Source organism: Canis lupus, chromosome 11 (assembly GCF_011100685.1).
Source record: "Canis lupus familiaris isolate Mischka breed German Shepherd chromosome 11, alternate assembly UU_Cfam_GSD_1.0, whole genome shotgun sequence".
Taxonomy (NCBI): domain Eukaryota; kingdom Metazoa; phylum Chordata; class Mammalia; order Carnivora; family Canidae; genus Canis; species Canis lupus.
In genome coordinates this window covers 57,317,483-57,340,439 of record NC_049232.1, presented here as the reverse complement: position 1 = coordinate 57,340,439, position 22,957 = coordinate 57,317,483, and the positions used below count along the sequence as shown (strand labels likewise).

General features: G+C 37.8%; 1 protein-coding gene across 4 annotated transcripts in view; it reads left to right on the top strand.

The window, feature by feature from the left end:
- Window positions 1–22,957, top strand: part of ERP44 (endoplasmic reticulum protein 44) — a 94,380-nt gene that overhangs the window by 49,105 nt on the left and 22,318 nt on the right. For all 4 annotated transcript variants that reach the window (XM_038552933.1, XM_038552934.1, XM_038552935.1 and 1 more), the window contains exons 5-8: window positions 14,356–14,540; window positions 15,768–15,883; window positions 18,369–18,426; window positions 19,959–20,075. In XM_038552933.1, coding sequence (XP_038408861.1) covers window positions 14,356–14,540; window positions 15,768–15,883; window positions 18,369–18,426; window positions 19,959–20,075 — 476 coding nt within the window. The remainder of the gene's footprint in view (window positions 1–14,355; window positions 14,541–15,767; window positions 15,884–18,368; window positions 18,427–19,958; window positions 20,076–22,957) is intronic.

Below are 22,957 nucleotides of genomic sequence, written 5' to 3'. Positions count from 1 at the left end.
GGGATAGAGAAGTCCCTTGTGAGACAATGCTACAAGGCCTGAAGGAAGAGTAGGACTTTTAAGGGAAATAGGGGAAAAAGAGTATTTCAGACAGAAGGAGGAGCAGATGTGAAGTTTCTGAGATGGGAAGAACCCAAGACTTTGAGAGTGTGGGAGTATGTGATCATTTTACAGATGAAGATACTCAAAGACCTAGAGGGGCTGAGTAATTTACTAGGATTTTGGAGTAAGTTCAAGGAGCTTGACTAGAGCCCAGGAGTGTACAGCTTGTCCCAGGTAACTCTAGTATTTTGAAGGTCAAAATGAAGTAACTTAATTTGGATTTCTCATAGAAACTGGGAATTCCCCCATTTCTATATAAAAATGACTAAAAATGTCTGTTGCAAATTATATCATAATCTGTTTAAATGATTTTTTTTAAAGATTTTTATTTATTTATTCATGAGAGACACAGAGAGAGAGGCAGAGACATAGACATAGAGGGAGAGGCAGGCTCTTCGCAGGGAGCCCTATGCAGGACTCGATCCTCAGACCCTGGGATCATGACCTGAGCCAAAGGCACATGCTCAACTGCTGAGCCACCCAAGCATCCTTGTTTAAATGATTTCTAATGGGTCAGTGTATAAACAAAAATGAAACTATATGTATGCAGTATTACTATTGCTATACCGTGTGGCCCAGACTCCACTAAGTCAGAATTCTCTGTTCTAATACTAGAAGCCCACTGCTTACCAAAGTTATATACAGTTGGACAAGTTACTTAAGAAAATCACTGAATTTGAGTCAGCGCCTGTCATAAACAGTGTGTGTGTGTGTGTGTGTGTGTGCGCGCGCGCGTGCATGTGTATCTAGAAAGAAATCTGGTAATCAGATGTGATAAGGTGTTAAATCTAGGTGAGGGTGTACAGGTGTTCATCATATTACTTTTTCATATTTTATGTAAGTTGGGAATTTTTCAAAATACAAAGTTGGTATAAAAGGTCTCTGAGCCTGGGGCTCCTAGGTGGCTCAGTCCATTAAGCATCTGCCTTTGGCTCAGGTCATGATCCCACAGTCATGGAATCTCTGATACAGCCCCTCATCGGGCTCCCTGCTCAAAGGGGAGTCTGCTTCTTCCTCTCCCTCTGCCCTTCCGCCTGCTCGTGCTTGTGCTCTCTCTCAAGTAAATAAAACCTTAAAAAAAAAAAGTCTCTGGGATCCCTGGGTGGCGCAGCGGTTTGGCGCCTGCCTTTGGCCCAGGGCGTGATCCTGGAGACCTGGGATCGAATCCCACATCAGGCTCCCGGTGCATGGAGCCTGCTTCTCCTGCCTCTCTCTCTCTCTCTCTCTATCATAAATAAAAAAAAAAAAAAAAAAAAAAAAGTCTCTGAGCCTGTACTTTGTCTTTGGTTAAGAGCAAGAAGGAGTGCTCTTCTTGTTGCTTGAGAGAAACTGTTTGTGGAAGAAGCTCGAAATTTGCACAGATGTGCGTGATATTATTAATTGTAATTTCTTTTTATTTTTACTGTGATAAATGACCTTCAGCAGAGTCATTGAATTTAAAAAGAATTTTCTTGAATAGACTTAATGGCATTTTGAATACTACTTAGAGCCGTTTGATGCCTTCTGGAAACTGACCCAGTTCTCTTGGTGGCTGTCGGGAATTTTTCAGTGCAAACCTCCTGTGAGCAGGTCTGGCTCTTGAGGCCATTTTATTGTTCTTGAAACTGTCTTCTTTCATGAGTTGCTATCTCCTGGGCATAAGCATGTCTGCCTTATTTCCAGGTGTCATGGAAGGTAGATACGCCTTTGTGAATAGCCTCCCATTACCAGGTGGCATTTATGCCCATAATAGAAAGATGGGTTAATATTAAGAAATAGAATGAACCCTCATCAGTAGGTAAAATAAAGAAAACCAGCTTATCTTATCAATACATGCTGTGAAAGACTTGACAAAACCCAACATGGGTTTTTGGAAGAAATTAATGTGGCAAAATGTATGAATCAACCTTGGTTTGCTTGAATTTTTTAGAACTTTAATGACTATTTTATTGTTTCATAGTACGTTGCAAGCTCAAATTGAGGTATGACCTATATCTGAATTTAGTTGTGAAATCTGTCTTAGCCATAAATTTTGTATATTGTCTTGCATTTGGGAATTTCTGCCAATGCTGTGTTAGTTTTTTTTTTCTTTACCAGCCCTGTTTAAGAATTAAGGATGAGGGTGTCTGACTGGATCAGTTGCTTAATGGCCTGACTCTTGATTTCGGCTCAGGTCATGACCTCAGGGTCATAGGATTGTGCCCCATGTCGGGCTCTGCGCTGGGCAAGGAGTTTGCTCAAGATTCTCCCTCTCCCCCTCCCCCTGCTCAAACTCTCCCTCTCAAAAAAAAAAAAAAAATTAATCTTAAAAAAAAAAAGAGAAAGAATTAAGGATGCGATGAGACCATAAGGTCAAAACACAAACAACATAATTATATAACAATATTAACATGTAATGACTCTACTTTTCATAAATCATTCCAAGTGAGTATTTTCAAAGTAGTCCCTTAGGGAGGAAATATGTGTACTCATTCCTTAGAATGTGTTGGGAATACTTTGAGAGTTGTCCTCTATGCCACTTTGCTAGTTGGTGGGGAGAGCCTGGTCTCTGTGCACAGCTGCAGACCACCCTTGGCCAGTTTGCTGCCTGCATTTCCTTCTCTCTCCCTCCTCCACCTGTCAGCATGCCATGGATTGCTTTGTGTCCCACCTTGACCTCACTTCTTTGTATGCCTTTCCTAGGACTTACTTTGACAAACGTTCAGCTAGATAGGCCAATAATAGAAAGAAGGTAAAGGTAAGATATAACAGGCATTTCACCCAATTGGCCCTTTTGCATCTGAGTATGAACTAGATGCAGCAGCTTTGGTCTCCTCTCCCTGTCCCCTGACCTCTCTCCCCACCAAAGCGGTGGGTGGAGGGGGTGGTATAGAAAGAGAATTTTGAACTCAGACTGACACTAGAGTGTCATCAGGAAGCTTAGGGTTTTAAGCTTAACTATATATTTTGAAACCCCAATGTAACGCTTGTTAAAATTTAGTTCACTTTCTGAGCCCCTGAATTCTCTATTGCATTTAATATAGGGAACAAAGTGGGAGGAGGAGAGTAGGAGGAAGAGAAAAAGGGAAAGTAAGTCAGGATGATTACAGAGAAATAAGAGCCAGAAAGTTGTGGAACCACCTGTCCCCCACCTGCTGGGCAGAACAGGTATCCTCACTCATCCTGCTCAGGACTAGGATGCCCAGTTTTAGACATGTCACACATCTGACGGTCACCCTTTCATCTTCTCCCACCTGGGAGATCCCTAAAAGGAATCTCTGCACCTCTGGTGAAGATATATTTATTGTTGACATATGGAGGGTTTCTCTTATACTGTACTTAGGAAATCCACACTGGTACATCTTTTTGGTACATAAATTGCGAATTAAGAGTCTTATGAATTTCATTTAAGATTCTAGCCTGTGGAAACAATTAGTAGCAGCAGTAATCGTAATAGTACTGATGACAACAATAATGATAAATTGTAAACTCTGTAATCGCAGGGACCATGTCTTTTTACCCTTGTGTCCCCAGCACTGGAATCTCACATGCCTAGCTCAAAGGAGATGCACCATTATAGTTGTTGAAAAGATGGATGGGTAGGTATAATAAGTAGTAGCCAGCATTTATGAACGGTTAGTTTTGTAGGTACTTCAGATGGGCTCTCTCATCTCCCAACAATATGATTAAGTATTTTCTGCAGTATTTCATCAAATCTAATTTGTCATTGATTATAAGGCACACTTATAATCTGTAACTGAGAAAAAAACTAAGAAAAAATAACTAAGAAAAATTGAACTACAGCACAATGCTTATCAGAATTTTTATCATAAGTATTTTAGAGTTGAGGATTTTTTCATCATATCGTTAGTGTGTGTATCTCAAAAGGAAAATAAATTTGCTCAAGTAATCCTGAAACAATTTCACATTCAGAATCTGACTGTTGTACATCACTTTCCAATTCTGAGTAATTGATTTTTGTGTTTTTCCACATAATATCGACTTCTGTGCCATTAAGAGTGTTGGTAATGCTCTTGATTAAAGAGCATTATTCTGCTTTTTCTAGGATTTTCTTCCAAGCGGCTGATACCCATTCTGCAAGTATTGATGCTGGCTCTTAACTATTTGACTAACCTCAGAGTTCATTTTTTCTCCATTGAAACATGTCACTGCTTGTTAAACAACTTTTATTCAAAGTCAGCAAGATATAATTAAAATGTTGGGGTACCTGGGTAGCTGTCAGTTGAGTGGCTGACTCTTGATTTTGACTCAGGTCATGATCTCAGGGTCCTGGGATTGAGCCCTGCATTGACCTCCGTGCTCAGTGGGGAGTCTACTTGAGGATTCTGGCTCCCTTTGCCCACCCTCCCACCCACCGTACTCAAGCTGTCTCTCAAATAAATAAATAAATCTTTGAAGGGGAAAAAATGTTACTAGTGGTTTTCCCCAGTGGTTGTTGGATTACAAATGGTTCTTGTTTTCTTCTTTGTAATTGTCTTTGTTTTCCAAAATTTCTGTACACACACACAATTAAAACTTGACCTCTCTTCTTTGGCTGTCGATCATGGTCTCCCTTTATCTCACCTTCTCATTCTCTTTGTGTGGAGAGTTTGGAAGTTGAATTCATCACTCTCCCTGGTGGTCATGCCGCCTTAGATGTGGAAGTCCCATCAATCTGCCCCAGGTGGGACCAGGATCTCTGCTGACCTCCAGTGGCTCTAGGGTGCATGGCACTCAACAAGAGACTTCATATGTTACTTGCTGGGAAGTGCAGAACATTCACACTCCTGCTAACATTTTTATGAAAGTACTTTTGTAACTGTCCTTGAACTACGCAGCACACACTCCCAGATACCAGAGTTAGTCTTACCTGTGTTCCTTCCAGTACAGCCTGAACCTTCCATAGTGGAAATAGAGCTTTTATAAGAGCTATATGTAAATGAGGCATTAAGAATAAGAAAATAATTATAGGCAACAATTTTGTCTTAAAAACAAACTTGCTAAGAGACTGGATCTTAATTATTCTCACCATAAAAAGCGATAATTATGTGAAGTGATAAGGTGCTAGCTAGAACCACACTGACAGTCATTGCAATATATAAATAAATGTATCAAATCAACATGTTGTGTATACCTTAAACCATACAATGTAAAATGTCAAATATATTTCAATTAAAAAGGTAGAAAAAAAAGAAGAAGAAAGTATATGCTGAAGTATTCATGTACACAAAACAGAACTTGGATGTCCGGGTTTAGCCTGAGTCCTGAGTAAGCTTCTAGGCTTTGTTTAAAATTTTTCTGTTTAGGGTTGGTTTTATTTTGTTGTTTTGCTGTTGTCGTTTTACCCTCATTGTGGGGAGGGCATGGTTTGGGAATGGAAAAAGGTACAGAGGCAACAGTGGTGGCCCTCCTCCCTGGACCAGAAGAATAGTAAGACCTTCCTGTTGAAATCATCTGCCGTGGGTAATCACAGTGGGGAGACACATTGGGAGACTGGAGTGGGAGGCAGTTTCCCCACGTAGAACCCTGCTGGGCATGAGTGAGGAAGGTAGGCGGGTAGGCAGCCAGAACCCATCAAGGGAAAGTAAGTGACCATTGAAGCAAAAATACATGCTAATTTTCTAATCAGCGAGCTGTTAACCTTCTGAAATTTCTCATTCCTTTGACATGCATTTTAACATTTGATCCATCCAGTTAATTAAAAAAAAAACATTTATTATACCCCTTAAATCATTCTTTGTTATATTGTCAAAATGTCACATTGTAATTATCTTAAAATCATTTTTGACCAAAGCCTGTAGAAAGTCACCTTTATGTCTGAGATTATTGATCAATGTAATTTTAAGGTTTTTGCTTCTTAATAATTAAAAGCCACCTCATTATGCAGCACACCTGCTGCCATGATGGTGTTGAGAATTAAGCAGGCAAGTATCTATTCCTCTAATAGTCTTCAAGTATTATTTAATCTTTTTCTATCCATAACTAAAATTTTAAGGCAACCTAAAGGTTGTAATGTTTAAGTTTGTAAACAGACTCTTGTTATTTCTGCCAGGACTGTTGCAGTAGCTTCCTTACTAGTCTCCCTGATTCTCCCTGATTTACTGCCAGGTAAATATTTTTAAAGCCCCATCCTGCTTCAGTGGCTGGCTGCTTATCACATATCAGGTAAAATTCAAACTCCATTAACCTAGAATTTAAGACTCTCTGGAGTCCACCTATAGCCTTATTTATTTATGCATGTTTGCTTTCAGGACAGTATTTTCCCATTATGCCCACTAATTTAAGAAAATTAATTACTCTATCAGTGTCTCTTTATTGTCCATTTTCATACTGATCCTTAGGCCACAAATAGAAAATGGATGTTTCCAGTTAGACTGGTCCTTTTCTTAATGGGTCTGTGTTATAAACTTTCTGCCAAATCCTTTGGAGATTAGAAAAATCCCTTGGCCTTCTGCTGGCAAACAAGGCCCCAGCTAGGCTAGTTTAGCCTTACTGGATGTGAACCTAAATTGGGCTTAGTAGGCATTTTTTCCCTTTGTAGGGCTTGATATTACTGAATTTTAAAAGCCTCTAAGTATTATTTTGCCAATAGGATGGACAAAATGTTACCTGGTAGTTTTAATCTGTAACTTCTTGATTATAGATGAGCATGTTTTTACGTTTACTGGCTACCTGTACGTTTACTGGCTACCTCTTTCATAAATCCACTGATACCTTTAGCCCACTTATCTTTCTGGCAGTCCTTTGTTAATGGTTTTTATGTATTCCAAGTATTATGTTATAGATATCTTAAAAACTCATGGTGTTTTTCAGCATCTAGATGCTTCCTTGCCTATGCAGCTTCAAAATCTGGCAAATATCTTGGTTATGTGTTTGATGCCAATGCAGGCCCTTTCTGCACATAGACATTGCTTCCTGAACACCACAGGGCCTGATGAGGGACATTACTCAGTTTTTCTGGCCCAACCCCCAGCTCCTGTGCCACCCATGCCTTTAGTAATATCCTCTGGGGAGATCGTGCTGTTTGTGTCTCAGGGTCCTTACAATCCCCCATTCCAGCCCAGGGGACTATGAAAAGTTTTACTGAATTGTCTTTGTCTCTGTCTATGCAGGCATGGTTCTCAGCCCTAAGTCTGCACAAATTGCAGATTTAATTTCAAAGAGGAATTACATAGGAAATGTATAGGAAAGAAAATAGCCAATGGGGGATTTTTGCTCACTTAGGAATGGTCTTTTCCTTTCTAAAATTTCAATTCACTTAGTCTTCATTGGTTTCATGGTGGTCTGATATCTTTTAAAATGTGATTTTTAAAAAATCTGTTTTTTTCCTGGTTGTCACAGCAGAACCAGTTGATTTCTGCTACCTACTACATCCTGCTTGGAAATGGAAATTCTTTAGTAGATTCCCTTTTAGCTTTTTCTGTGAATAACAACATTTTTACTTCTTTTCAGCATATATACTCTTTCTTATTCCACTGACTGAGAACTCCAATACAGTGTTATACAGAACCCATAGCAAGTGTCTGTGTTTCTCTCCTGGTATCAGCAGGATAGCTTTCAGTGTTTTACCATCAAGCTGTTTGGTATTTGTTTATTTAGATACCCCTTATCTGATTAAGGAGATTACCTTTCATTTTGGATTTGCCAAATTTTTTAAGTGTGAATGGATTTTGAATTTTATCAAATGTTTTTCTGCTTATTTTGAGAGGTACAGCAGTCCCCCTTACCTGAGGTTTGGCTTTCTGTGGTTTCCATTACCCACAATCACCTAGAGTTCTCAAGCAGATGAATTGTCATAAAGTTAGTAGTAGCTTCACGTTATGTCATTCCCTTCACTTCATCTCTTTATGTGGAGATTTTAACATATCACCACAAGAAGGGTGAGAGTACAGGACAAGAAGATACTTTGAGAAAGGGAGAGACCTCATTTGCATAACTTTTATTACAGTGTATTATAATTGTTCTATTTTATTATTAGCTACTGTTAGTCTCTTACTGTGCCCAATTATAAATTAAACTTTATCATATATGTATGTAAAGGAAAAAGCATGGTACATAGAGGGTTTAGTACTATTCACAGTTTCAGGCACCCACTGGAGGTTTTAGAACATATCCTTTGGGGTGGGTGGGGGGGGGTGGAGATGCCTACTATAGTGGAATCTTTCTCTTTTATTCTGTTAATATCATAAATTACATTTATTGATTTTCAAACATTAAACTTAAGTTCTAGGCTAAAATCTGGCTTGTGATGTATTATCCTTTGTACACAATGTCAAATTTGGTTTAATATTTTCAATTATTGAAATTTTCATCTGTGTTCTTTAGTAAGACTAACATACACGTTTCTTTTCTCATCATTTCCTTGTCTGATTTGGCAGAAAGATTATGCTGACCTCATAAAATCAGTTGGGAAACCTTTATTCTCTTGTATTCTCTGGAATGCTTTTGTAAACAGCATTATAGGCTGCTTAAATGTTTGGTAGAACTTGATAGTGAAGCTTTCTAGAAATGGAGTTTTCCTTGTGAGACAGCTATGGATTATGGATTCAGTTTACTTAATTTTAGGACCTTTTATGCTTTCTCTTTATTCTGGTGTCAGCTTGGTAAGTTATGCCTTAATGGGGATTTTTAAAAATTAATTTTTAATCCCAGTGTAGTTAACATAGTAACTCTGGTAACTTACCATCAGTTTGTTCTCTATAGTTAGGAGTCTGTTTCTTGTCTCTCTCTCTCTCTCTCTGTCTTTTTTCCTTTCCTTGTTTGTTTTGTTTCTTAAATTCTACATATGAGCAAAATCATATGGTATTTGTCTTTCTCTGACTTCGCTTAGCATTATACTCTCTAGCTGCATCCATGTTGTTGCAAATGGCAGGATTTCATTCTTTTTCAGTGGCTGAATGATATTCCATTGTGTGTGTATACACATACACACACACATATTACTTCTCTATCCATTCATCTATTGATGGACACTTGGGCTGCTTCCATAATTTGGCTGTTGTAAATAATGCTGCAATAAACATAGGGGTGCATATATCCTCTTGAATTAGTGTTTTTGTATTCTTTGGATAAATACCCAGTAATGGTGGAATAGTTCTATTTTTAAATTTTTGAGGAACCTCCATGTTGTCTTCAACAGTGGCTGTACCAGTTTGCTTTCCCACCAACAGTGCAAGAGGGTTTACCTTTCTCACCACATCCTCCCCAACACTTGTTTCTTGTGTTGTTGATTTTAGCCATCCTGACAGGTGTGACTGATACTTCATGGTGGTTTCGATTTGCATTTCCCTGAGGATGAGGGATGTTGAGCATCTTTTCATGTGTCTGTTGGTCAGCTGAATGTCCTCTTTGGAGAAATAATGGAAATTTTAAAACTTTATCTACGGGTGCCTGGGTGGCACAGTCAATTATGTGTCTGACTTGGTTTAGGGCTCAGGTCATGATCTCAGGGTTGTGACATAGAGCCCCACGTTGGGCTCCACACTCAGTGTGGAGTCTGCTTGAGATTCTCTCTCTACCCCTCCCGTCTCTCATTCTCTCTCTGTCCTCTCTCTTCAGGATCAGGGCCTGGACCCAAGGCAGCGCTAAACCACTGAGCCACCGGGACTGCCCTGTCCTCTTTCAAAATAAATAAATCTTTAAAAAGAAAAGTTTATCTAAATCTCCAAACTTACTGTCATTATGTTATTGGTAATCTCTTATTATACAAGTTAAATATCCCCTGTTACATTCCTTAAATTGTTTTCTCTTTCATTTTTTACTTGATAGTCTTTCTGGTGGTTTATCAATTTTATTGTCTTTGCAAAGAACCAAATTTTAGCTTTTTGATCTTCTCTGTTGTAATTTGTTTTCTGCTTCATTGATTTTTGCTTTTATCTTTCTCATTCACTTCTTTATTCTTTGTTTTTAATTTGTTCTTTTTATACTTTTTTAAGATGAATGCTTAGCTCTTTGCTTTTCAGCCTTTCCCCTCTGACATGTCCATTTTAATGTCACAAATTCATTGCGAGTATCATTATGGCTGCATGCTGCAAGTTCTCATCAGTATTTTCATTATCATTCATGTCACAGTATTTTCCAGTTTCTCTTTGTGGTTTCATCTCTGATCCATGTCAGTATAATTTTTTAATTCTCATTATGAGTTGAATCATTTGAAAGTTGTTGAGAGGTTTTTTTTTTTGTGACTCATCATGTTTGTTTTTTATATGGTATATATGACCTGCAAAGAATGTGTGGTCCACAGCTTTGGAATAGTGTGTTCTATGTGTGTCAATTTAATCAAGTTTCTTGGATGCTTTGTTCAAATTCTCTTTACTTTATTGATTTTATTTATGTTGCTTACTGAAGGAAGTGTGTTAATAATTTCCCACCATGATCATACATTCGTCTTTGTAGTTCTGTAAGTTTTTACTTTGTATATTTTTAGGCTATTATTTGATGTAAACAAATTCAGAATTGTATCTGCCTGGAAAATTGAACTTTTTATTATGAAAGATCCCTCTTGGTTTCTAGCAGTGTTTTTTTGCCTTGATGTATACTTACTATTAATATAGCTATACAAGATTTCTTTTTAAAAAAGATTTTATTTATTTATTTATTCATGACACACAGAGAGAGGTAGAGACATAGGCAGAGGGAGAAGCAGACTCCCTGCAGAGAGCCTGATATGGGACTTGGTTCCTGGACCAGGACCACGCCCTGAGCCGAAAGCAGACGCTCAACCACTAAGCTACCCAAGCATCCCTATACAAGATTTCTTTTGATTAGTTTTTGCACAGTATATCTTCCCTTAGCCTTTCTTTCAAGCTTTGAGCATCTTTGTATTTAGATATGTATTTTATAAGTAGTAAATAGTTAGATTTTACTTTTGCACCTTTGTCAAAGATCACATCTATATGTATATGTAGGTCTGTTTCTGGACCCTGTCCCATTGATCCGTTTGTCTATCTGTATGCCAGTAACACACAGTTTGGATTCCTGTAGGTTGCTTGTTTAAGCCCTCTAGTTTTGTTTATCAGGGATATTGGTAATTTTCTTATAATGTCTTCTCTAGTTTTGGAATAAGAGTAATGCTGGCATCATAGAAAGAGTTGGAAAGTAAACAACTTCTCTTCAATTTTCGGGAAAACTTTGTGTGGAAATAGAATTATCTCTTCCTTAAATATTTGGTAGGATTGGCCAGTTCTCCTCATACCAGTTTTTGCTGGTAGTTCCAATTGAAATTAAACATTTACAGGGCTTTTACTTAATTTTCTCAATTTTCTGTTCGTATTCTTTTTTCTCTAATGCTGAGAATCTTGACTTTCAATGGCTTTAGCATAATTACTATGTGCTTTATCTATGTGTCTTTATTTCAGAATAACAATGCTGGTGTTAAAATTTCTTTAAAATTAATTTTATTTATTCTTCCCCATATTTATTATGCAAAATAACATATCTACGCACATCTTTCTGTTCCTGGATTTTTTGACTTAACAGTATATCTTGGAGATTGCTCCTTAGCAGCATAAGGAGATCTTTTTCATTTCCTTATGTAACAGTCTAGTACTTCATTGTATGGATGTACTTTCCTGTATTTACAGTCTTTTATTGATGGTATAAAAAGACATTTTCCATATTACAGACCACAGCACTGTGGCATTGGCCTGTAAAACTTCTTAACCTAATTGTAACAGCTTTTTTATTAAAATAATTTTCATTTCTACATCACTGCAAATATTCATTTTATAATATGCAAGGTTTCACTGTGTCATATGCTGGGGGCCAAAGGGGTTTTTCATTAGGAAGTTAAAGTTCGGGAATCCCTGGGTGGCTCAGCGGTTTAGTCCCTGCCTTTGGCCCACGGCGTGATCCTGGAGTCCCAGGATCAAGTCCCACATCGGGCTCCCAGCATGGAACCTGCTTCTCCCTCACCCTGTGTCTCTGCCTCTCTCTCTCTCTCTCTCTCTCTCTCTCCCTCCCTCCCTCCCTCCCCCTCTCTCTCCATCTCTCATGAATAAATAAATAAAATCTTTTAAAAAAAAAAAGGAAGTTAAAGTTCCTTTAACTTTACTTTTTATTCTTTCTTTTGTGCTAGTTTTTTGAAAAGTAGGGTAAGGCAAAGCCTTCATGGCCTTTGCCTTACAGCAAGTGCCTCTGTTTCTCTTAAAAGACTTCTCTACTTGCTTCTGGAAGCACTCTTACCCCTCACTTTGTAGCACCAATTTAATCTCATTAATTCCTTGCTCAGGTGATAGAACCCACTAGTCTTACAACTCCTCAAAGACGTGATTTCTCATTATAATGTATCAGGGAGAAGAGGGTATGTAGTGCTATATCTACTAGTCTTCTGTTTCAAGAAGTCCCAGCTGCTAAACCAAATAGATTAGTGTCTATATTAAGATATCTTAATATTATTTCAGATTTCTGTGATTTGGTGAATAAAATACTCTCCTTGGCCTCATATGTAACCAGTGGTTCCCCTTTATATTAAACAAATATAAGCAAAAAAAGGGAACCTTTTTTGTCTCTTCAGGGGACTTTAGTAGTCAAGCACTATTCCTCCTTTATAAATCTTCTTTGGAGTTTATCAAAGTGTTACGTGATCTTAATTACATAGCCTTTTCTCTCAACCTCCTTCTGAGAACCCATGTGCATACTTAGCCCCTAATACATCAGTTTAGCTCTCCCTAATTGTTTATCCTAGAGAAAACAAAATACATCTTGACTTACCAAATACTGTAAGTACTTTTCCCTCTTCCTGAGTAGTGCAGAGAGACCTCAGAATACTTAGAATCCTTAACCTCCTCGTCAGTCTCCTGCCCTAGCTTATATGCTGTTGATGTCATCATGTATTTTAGTTTGTGTTGAACTCCCACGAGGCCTAACTGTCATTGTTTTGTATAGTCAGTATTCACTTAGATTTTTAAAAACTCCTTTATTGAGGTAGAATTGACATCCAGTAAACGGTACATATTTAAAAGGTACAGATTGATAAATTTGACGTCAGAATACACCCATGAAGCTGTCAGCACACATGTGTATGTTTCTACCATAGACTCTCTTAGAAAATGAAGGTGGGGAGGTGAAGAAGATGAAGGTGGTCAGCAGAGCCTTATTGTGGTTTTATAGGTTTGGTTTGGTTTTGTAGCCACTAGAAATGGGAGGTGGGGGAAGAGAATTTTCTTGGTTTCTTGTGCCAACACTTTAGAATTCTGCCCTCATTTACAACTCAGTTAAGAAAACAACCTGCTACCTGTTTTAGGTCACTTCAGTGCCCTCTCAGGCCTCCTTCAGTTTAAAACTTCAGTGTATCTTTTATTATTTTCATCTATGTGAGTAGCATGGCCTTTGAGCTTTTCTAGTGCCTACAAGATGCTGATTTCTTGTTATTTGCCACCTCTTGGAAATAACAGCTGAAATATTTATTTTTTTTTTTTTTTTTTTTTTTTTTTTTTTTTTTTTTTTTATATAACAGCTGAAATATTTAAAGGCTTTTCTATTCTGATTAAGTCTGTATCTTAGTAATTGTGATTTCTACAAATGAGATCAGCATACAGTTTGATTTAGATTCTTATTTTGAGAACATACACGCTAATTTCAAGGATTTGTGTGTGTGTTCTTTTTAAAATCTACACTGCCTGAGAATATACCCATAGGTCATAAGGGACTTTTTTTTTTTTTTTTAAGTGTATACTGCTGACTTTTGGGCTTTATTGTATTAGCTTACACAAAATTTGTATATTTGGGATTATGAATTATTTCTACCAGCCAAAGAATCTAATATTTTTAGCCTTTGAGCATAGTTTTAAATTTAATTTTCTTTTATTAAATGCTCTAAGAGATTCTCACAAGTATAGAGTGAGTTGAACTATTTTTTTTTTTGAGTTGAACTATTTTTAAAATGGGAATTTTGCACATTCTAATTATTTTCTGGCATATATATATAATAATATTTACAAACACTAAACTTACTGAGTCATGCATTTGTGTTATCTCATTTAGTCCTTAAAACAACCCTGTGTGGTTATCCTTTACATAACAGATGAGAACCTAACAGAGTTGATACAACTTACAAGTTCACATAGCAAGTAAATAGCAAATTTGATATTTAAACCAGGCAATATATATGTCCAAAGCCTGGCCTCTTAATCAGTATAAACTTAATATAAACTTGTCACGATTAATTTTTTTTCTAACACTGATATGAGCCAAAATATTCTCTCTAAATAATTGTAAGAATTTTGACTGTTGGGCTAATGTGCTCACTCAGAGCAAGTACGAGAGTGAAGTTAATTTTGTTTTTTATTCTTTTAGCTGATATAGCCCAGAGGTACAGGATAAGCAAATACCCAACCCTCAAATTATTTCGTAATGGGATGATGATGAAGAGAGAATATAGGGGCCAGCGCTCAGTGAAAGCTCTTGCAGATTACATCAGGCAACAGAAAAGCGACCCTGTTCAAGAACTTCATGACTTAGCAGAAATCACCACTCTTGATGTAAGTTGTTAAGTTTTACTGGATCCAATGAACATTGCCTGTTTAATATAAACAAAGTCTTATGTGATCTAATAATCTGGACATTTTCTTAGAGTTCATTGCAGTGGATCTGACATCTACATACTTAGAGAGTTAAATTTTTCTTGAATTAATTCTCCAGGGAAATGCTCATGTTTTATTGAGCCTTTGGATAAAATATGTAGCATACAGTAGAGCTGCACTGATTTAAATTGATTAAGGGCAAAAGAGTAGCCTGAGTTGTGAAGACAGAAGTTAATGTCAGGCATCTGCCACAAGGGTCTCCATATTTGCCTTAGTGGAGACCCTCAGGATATCTGCTCTAATTACTTCCATATCAGCTCTTTGTATAACTTCTAGTGTCTTCTAAAATAGCCCTCCTTAATAAAAACCCTTTCCGTTGTATACTAAGTAGTTTTTTTTTTTGTGTTTTTTGTTTTTTTTTTTTAAAGGTATTGAGTTTGGGCTGTAGGTTGTCATTTCAAGTTTGAGATTTGACTTTTATCCTGCTCACCAGCTATGAAGTTAGCCTTTCATGGATGCTGTCAGAAGGCATAAGGCTCCTGGGTCAGAGATAAAAGACTTTGTTGCTCATATCCTAGCAAACAAGGAGACCACGTTAGCGTTTGTCACCCTCCCCCCGCCCCAAGTCCTCTGGAGGTGGATGCCTGTATACTCTGGAGGTTCTGTCGAGGGAGAACTGTGGCCTCAGAGAAGTCCTGTTTCTGAGCCAGCGGTATGCCTGTGCTTCAGCCCAGGTGGAGATTACATCACACTGCCGTGTGGCTTGCTACAAGCACAACCCTGAGGAATGGCCTGGATCATGAGTGGTCAAGGGCTTGGTTTTGGCTATACCTAACTGTGTAGGATGTGTGAGAGACCCAGGAAGGAGTCTCTACCAAAGGTCGTACGTTATGAATCCATGTATAGTTTTAAGAATAGTCACCTTACTTAGGAATTCATCACCTTATTGAGTAACAGATTATCACTGATTAGTTAAAATGCTAGAAGGAAATGTTTATGATTACATTAGATGGGAGGTAAGATTATTTTCAATCTAATGCAGTCTTTTGGACTAGGTGTTAAAATCCAAATATGCTTTTATAGTGCTTCCCCATTTGTAGATAGTTGAACCAGTTGGGTGAATGAGATAACATGTTTTGCATGTCTGTATATGTTTGTAAAATAATTACATACTTTATTTTACAGCGCAGCAAAAGAAATATCATTGGATATTTTGAGCAAAAGGACTCAGAAAACTATAGAGTTTTTGAAAGAGTAGCAAATATTTTGCATGATGATTGTGCCTTCCTTTCTGCATTTGGGTAAGTATCCTAATTGAGAGTGTGTTAGTGGGTCGGCTTGACTGCCATGTTACGTTCTTGTTAGGTGTGGTCATTTTCTGAAATTGATCTCTCCAGAAATGATCTCAGTTCCTTAAAGTCACTAACCAGCCTTCTTTACACATATTTCTGACCTCTTTTTAAGAGTTTAAAAGTCTGTTAATTCTTCTTTTGGTACTATCTCTTATTTCAGAATATGGGTAAGTGAAAAAGAATGGACAAGTTAACAACCACTTCTCATGCTTTTATTCAGTTCATTTACTAACACTATTCTGTGTTCACACGAAGTGCTAATGTGTGGGTTTCCAAACTGAAACAACTCCTGGTCTTTCTCATGAAGCAGCATGGGCTTAGTTGTCTTGATTAATCTCTGGCTCTCCACCACCTTTTCTTCTGTCTTCCCTGACCCAGAGAAACAGAACTCTTTTCCACGGCTAGCATCTTTTCTTGTGTCTTTATTACCATCCTTCCAGGATCCTCTGTGGCATTCACCCATCAATTGTCCTCACTTCCCTGTGTTTTCACCCTGACCCTTTTCATGACCTACTTTTCCTTTGCCAAAAACATGATTCTCTCTTTCCTGACCTTTCTGTTCTGTCTCTTGAGCTAAAATCTTGTCCTTTTCTTTTCATTTCTAATTTTTTCAAAGATTATTTATGCTTGGCCACCCTGAATTTCTTAAACTCTAACCAGTGAAAAATCCGTACCCTTTTATCCAACTTTTGCCTTCATTACTCTCGTGAGACTTCTCTCTGCACAGTCCCAAAGTACTTCTTAATTACCAAGTCCAGTGGCCTTTCTTCATTCTCTAATGCTCTTCAGTTTCTCTAAAGGCTGGGACAGTCAACTACCTTGTCCTTTTCTGCTGTGTCTATACTTAGGCTACCTTGAATCCCCCTGGTTTGCTTCTTATTTTTCTGACTTCTCTGACTTTCTTCCTGTCTTTCTCTTTCCCTCTCAAAATGGAATCGTTCTATGGTTCTTTCCCTTTCTTTACACTGGGGGTTTTCTCCACCATCCTTTGACTTGATGCAGTATTATTTCTCTCTTTTCTTGGGCCTGTAACTGTTAGACTCCATTTTAGTGATGATCTTGAGTAGAGCCTGGGTTTCTGGCATAGTATGTCCTTTTCCATTGTGTGACCTTTGTCCTTATTTTAATGCTTCTGTAGATTTTGTGGATGTGTTTTATTGGAAACATTATCAGTGATATTGGGAGATCAGTGTCGGAGTAAATAAGCGAAGACTGTCTCCCCTGACCCCCCCATGCTCTCTGCATGACTGCGTGACTGCTCTCGGGCCACAAGCCACATGCTTGCTCCTCACACACTGTAGGCACTTCTGCCACGGCCCATGCCCTTATTGTTCTCGGGTTCTGAAGTACATCTCCTTGGTATTGCCTCCTTGGGAAGAGCTTTCCTGATGACTTTTTATAAAATAGCATTGCCATCATCCCACTTGCCATTCTTTAGCCATTTAGTTTTCTTCAGAGCACTTTTTTTTTTTTTTTTTTGGTTTTTGATCACCCAAATAAATAAATATATCTGTTTGCTTGTCTTTCTTTCCACCAAAATGTCAGCTTTGCGAGAACACAGATGCTGTCAGTTTTGTTCACTGCTGTGTACTTAGTGCTAAGGCCATACCTGGTACGAAGGAAGCACCTAGTGAATAGTTAGTGAGTGAACGAATGGATGGATGGAGCATGTTCTCCCTTTTCGTTCCACTGGCATCAGTCAGTCTCAGCATCCCTTGTACCTCCATCCTGTACAACTCTAGTCAGAAACTGGAGATAAATCAGTGTTCAATTAATCCAAATATAATTTAAAAAGAGAAAAAAGTTACCTATTTGACTTAGAATTTGTTGTAGAATCCACTCACCAAACATTTGTCAGACATCTATTATGTGCCAGATACTGTACTAGGGCATAGGAAATAACAGTGAACAAATAGAACAAAATAATTGGTTATTGTAGAATTATATTCTAATGATATAGGTTATTTCAGCTCATCCACTTTTTCTTTCTTTCTTTTTTTTTTTAACAAGTCCAGTTTTAAAAAATAAAAAGTAGAGAATCTGTGATTATGTTTAGAAGCAAGTAATGTGTTTTTGTGATTGATCTATGTGACCACATCAATGACCTTGATCCCCAGTTACTGGAAACAGTCGGGGTCAAAAATAGCCTTTTGGTGCTCAAACTGCCAACCCAAACTTATAAAACATTGAGTCACAAAAACAGCTAACTAAAATTTTCCCTTAAAAAAATCTGCCTCATATTAAAGTTTCCCTTCAAATACATGCTTTTGTTGGTATTGGATAGTCTATATGAGTAGGAAAGATGATGGACAAGCATGTTATTTCAAATCATTGCAATACATACATTGCAAAACAGCCAGCTCTGTTTCATTCAAGTATATCACTGCTATTATTAGTCTAAAAGGTATTACTACTTCTTCTCTCTTCCTATTAGAGCTGTTTCAAAACCAGAAAGATACAGTGGAGACAACATAATCTACAAACCACCGGGGGTAAGTTGCTATTTCATAGTGTATATAATTTTAAATATAATTTAAATACATGTATAGTATAATCTGTGGTTTTATACTTGTTAATTCACAGAATCATAGAATTTTAGTACAGAAAGGAATTTTAAGTCATCGTCTTGTACTAATTCAAACCTTTCAAGGTAAAGATGGGGACACATAGGCCTAAAATCACATAGGAATTTAGTGGTCAAGCTGGGACTAGAGATCTCCTGATCCCCAGGCCTTACCCACCTCTCTGTTTTGCGTTCATTATGTGACCTAAATTCCAAAAAAGGCTTCAGTGTTTTGTGATCATCACTCCTGCCTGGGTCAGACTAGCCAGGCTTCCAAGGTCTCTGGTGTATAAATTAACCTGATACTTGCCAGACAATAGGGAGCAACTAAGTTGCTTTTAACCCTTGGCTAAGAAGTTAAGTGTATCTGAACTTAGAAGTAGTTGCTCTGACCCAGATGATGGTAGCCACAACCAAGAGGCAGAAATCACAATATTTGTCATCTCAGTTGACCTACTGCTCTGTCATTGCAGTTTTTCACAATTCCAAATAGAAGTGTATTGATATTTTTACGATTCATAGTTTTCATTTTAGTGTTGTTTGCAGTGTCTTGGTACACTGAAGTTTTTAATTTTTATGTAGTCTTGTGAGTGAATTTTTTGCTTAGAATGCTCATTTCCTATTCTGAGTTCAGATAGGTATTTGCCTATTTTCTGCAAGTGCATTTCATTAATAGGTTCATAGTGTGACTGTCTCTAGATTACCAAATCCAGTACAGTTGGTTGTTAAGTGCACGGACTCTGGAATGAGACTCCGCGTTAATGTCAAAACTGCCACCTTCCTAGGTGTGTGACTCAGGAAAGCCTCTAAGCTTCTTTATCCTTCAGTTTGTTCATTAATAAAAATAGCTGTGATTATAAGAGTCCTTGTCTTATGGGGATGTTTCAAGGATTCAATGAGTGAACATATATAAGATGGTTACAACAAACAGTGCTTGGACACGGTAAGTTTACTCAGTTAATAGTAGCTATTATTTTTGTCCTCATTTTAAGCACTTCCTAAATACTGATTTTGAGTAAATGTAGAAAGAGATACTATAAGTAATATTAGAGATAGCAATGCTTTGGATTTATATAGTATCTTGTATGTCTCAAAGCCTTTTTCCTGGAAGTTTCCAAACTTTCTTCCAACATTTTCAACTCTAAGGGATAGCTAAAGTAATTAATCTGGATCATTCTTTTTCACAATGCCTGCCTGCCATTGGTGAAGATACTGATAAACAATTAATTGACTCAGATCTGAGGAAAAGCAGAAGGCTTAGACATCACAGGTTGGATACAGAATTGTATGGCTCTCTTTCTCGGAAGTTCCATGTTTTTTGTCTTTTGGGGTTTTTGTTTTTTTGTTTTTGTTTTTGTATACTCTGTAGATTTTCTGGGTTCATAGATGGCTTTGAGAATGCATTTTTGCTAGCACAAGTTAGATTTGTTGTTTAATTTTTTCCCTCTGCTTTTGTAACAGCATTCTGCTCCAGATATGGTATACCTGGGATCTATGACAAATTTCGATGGGACTTACAATTGGATTCAAGATAAATGTGTTCCTCTTGTTCGAGAAATAACATTTGAAAATGGAGAGGTATGGCTTTCTGACATGTGTTATCTTTAATTCAGATTTCTGAAAAAGCAAGCTTCCTCCAGCCATGTTACTATTTTACTACACTTTTACCAGCTGTACGAATCACACAGTGAACAGAACTTGTCATAGCCATTTCCATAATGGAGGCCACTGGCTCTTTGCCTTTGCTGTCCCAGAACGCCTCTGTTGCACTTCTTGCAGTAGCCTTGAAGATGAGTTTGACCATGCTTCTCAGGTGATGCTGATACTATCTAGTGGTTAAGGGGGCGCCCTGTAGAAGCAGTGCTCTGCAGATTTTAGTTATAATTAATTATATACAGTGAATAATCTTTTGCCAGGAAAAGGTTTTTCCAATTCCTATCTTCAGAGAATGAAATTGTGTTCTCTTTCATTATAATAATGAAAGCAGTATCAGATATTACCATGTAAGTGACCTCAGTGATCCCATGCTCCTGAAATGCAGTCCATCCAAACTCTTACCCCTCCCACAAAAACAAAACACCAAGAGTCTGATATTGGAGGAACAAGTACCAAGGGCTGTGTGTATGAGGTACATAAGAGAGTGATGTATTACACATTAAAGAATTGCAGGTGTGTAGTTCAGACTTTAAGTATGTAGTTCCAATTATCACATACCTGTATAGCCACCACCTACTTGGTCAGGGGTGGACAGTCCTGTGAAGGGTCAGGTGCTACTTTAGGCTCTGTGATTTGTTTGGTGTCTTGTCCTGAGTACTATGGCTCTGCACTTGTGCAACACCTAGACCAGTGCGGTTATGCTCCAGTAAAGCCTGCTCACTTGCACACTCTCCTGGTTTGTCAGATGAACATCCTGCTCCTTTCCTCGTTCTCTGGGCTTTGGGTATGTTTAGCTGAATACATTTGTTGATTACATTAGCTTATTTAGTCCTCAGAGGCTTAGAAAGATTTAGGAACTTATCACCAATTATTTACCTTCCTTGGCAGTTTATGTTCATTTTTTTTCCCCAAAAACACATTCTTTTCTTTATTTTGTAATAAAATCTGATTAATTTTATTTGTAATTTGTAATTAATTTTTAAAATTATGGTATAACTAACATAGCATTATATTAGTTTTAGGTGTACAGTATAGTGATTGAATAATTCCATATGTCACCAAGGGCTCATCATGACAAGTGTACTCCCTAGTCTCCATCTCTTTTTTGTTTTTTTTTAATTTTTAAAAATTTTTTATTTTTATTTATTTATGATAGTCACACACACAGAGAGGGAGAGAGAGAGGCAGAGACACAGGCAGAGGGAGAAGCAGGCTCCATGCACCGGGAGCCCGACGTTGGATTCGATCCCGGGTCTCCAGGATTGCGCCCTGGGCCAAAGGCAGGCGCTAAACCGCTGCGCCACCCAGGGATCCCTCTATCTCTTGTTTCACCCATTACCCACCCCCTTTCTTTTGCTAACCATCAGTGTGTCCTCTATAGTTAGGAGTCTGTTTCTTGATTTGTCTATTTTTTCCTTTGCTCATTTGTTTTGTTTGTTAAATTCCACATATGAATGAAATCATATGGTATTTGTCTTTCTCTGACTGACTTATTTCATGTAGCCTTACACCCTCTAGATCCATCCATGTTGTTACAGATGGCAAGATGTTATTCTTTTTATGGCTGAGCAGTACTCCATTATGTGTACGTGTGTGTGTGTGTGTGTGTGTGTGTGTGTGTGTGTATATGGACCACCTCTTCTTTCTCTGTTTACCTGTAGATGGACACTTGGGTTGCTTCCATAGTCTGGCTATTGTAAGTAGCTGCAGTAAATATAGGGTGTATATATCTTTTCAAATTAGTGTTTTTGTTTTCTCTGGGTAAATACCCAGTAGTGGAATTATTGGATCATATGGCTATTCTATTTTTAATTTTTAAAGAATATCCATACTGTTTTTACGTTGGCAGTTCTTACAGGAATCGTTTCTAAAACAGAGTTGAAAGGTATAGACCTGGAAAATCTTAAACAATTAAGAATGGTTCCCCTGCCTACCCCCATAGTAGTCACATTTAAAATTCTTTAGATTTTTATTTCATGTTGTAACCCAAAATCATTTAAACTACCAGGAAAGGTTTGTTAACCTCTAATGTTGATTGTCTTGATAACCCTCTCCTGAATCTTTTAATACTGATTTCATAAAGAATATGTTGGTGTGGACACAGGTAAACATGAAAGCCCAGGCAGCATAAACTACCAGCTACTATATTAATGTATATAAGTTGGTACAGCAGGCTAATTGACATGGATGTATTCAAACTACTCATCTCTTCATTACTTCTCTCTTAAAATAGAGGAGAGACTTCATTTCTACCTTGGGTGGAAATGGGTAGGAATCAGGGATGACTTCCTAGAAGAGGCGTTTGGATCCTATAAAAAAAGGACAAAGAAGAAGTGGAAGTACTCATGGAAATAGGGAAGTAAGAGGAGGGGCTTGTGCCTTAATGTTGAATGTTGAAGGCACTGGTTGGGCTGCGAAATGAAGATCCCCCCCGCCCCACCACCGAAATGGAGATATTGAACAGGAAGTTGGGAATCCAGACTTAGATTGAGGACTGGAACTGGGCTTGGATATAGAGAAGGAACCAGTTAGTAGTGCTGGAGATTGCTGGACTCTAGTTGAAGTTGCCAGGCTAGAGCAGATGAGTCCAAAGACAGAACCATGCGAGTGGAAGCAATGAATGTGTTGGGAAAAGAAAAAAATTGTGAGCTGAAGAGATCAAAAGAAAGGAGGAAGAAATTGTAAGTTCGCTTGCTAAAAGATCAGTGTGATGCTGGGGCCGCGGGGGAAGAGAGACAGAGAGCAATTGCTCACAAGTGAGTACGGGTTTTCTTCTTGAAGTGATGCAAACATTCTGGAATTGG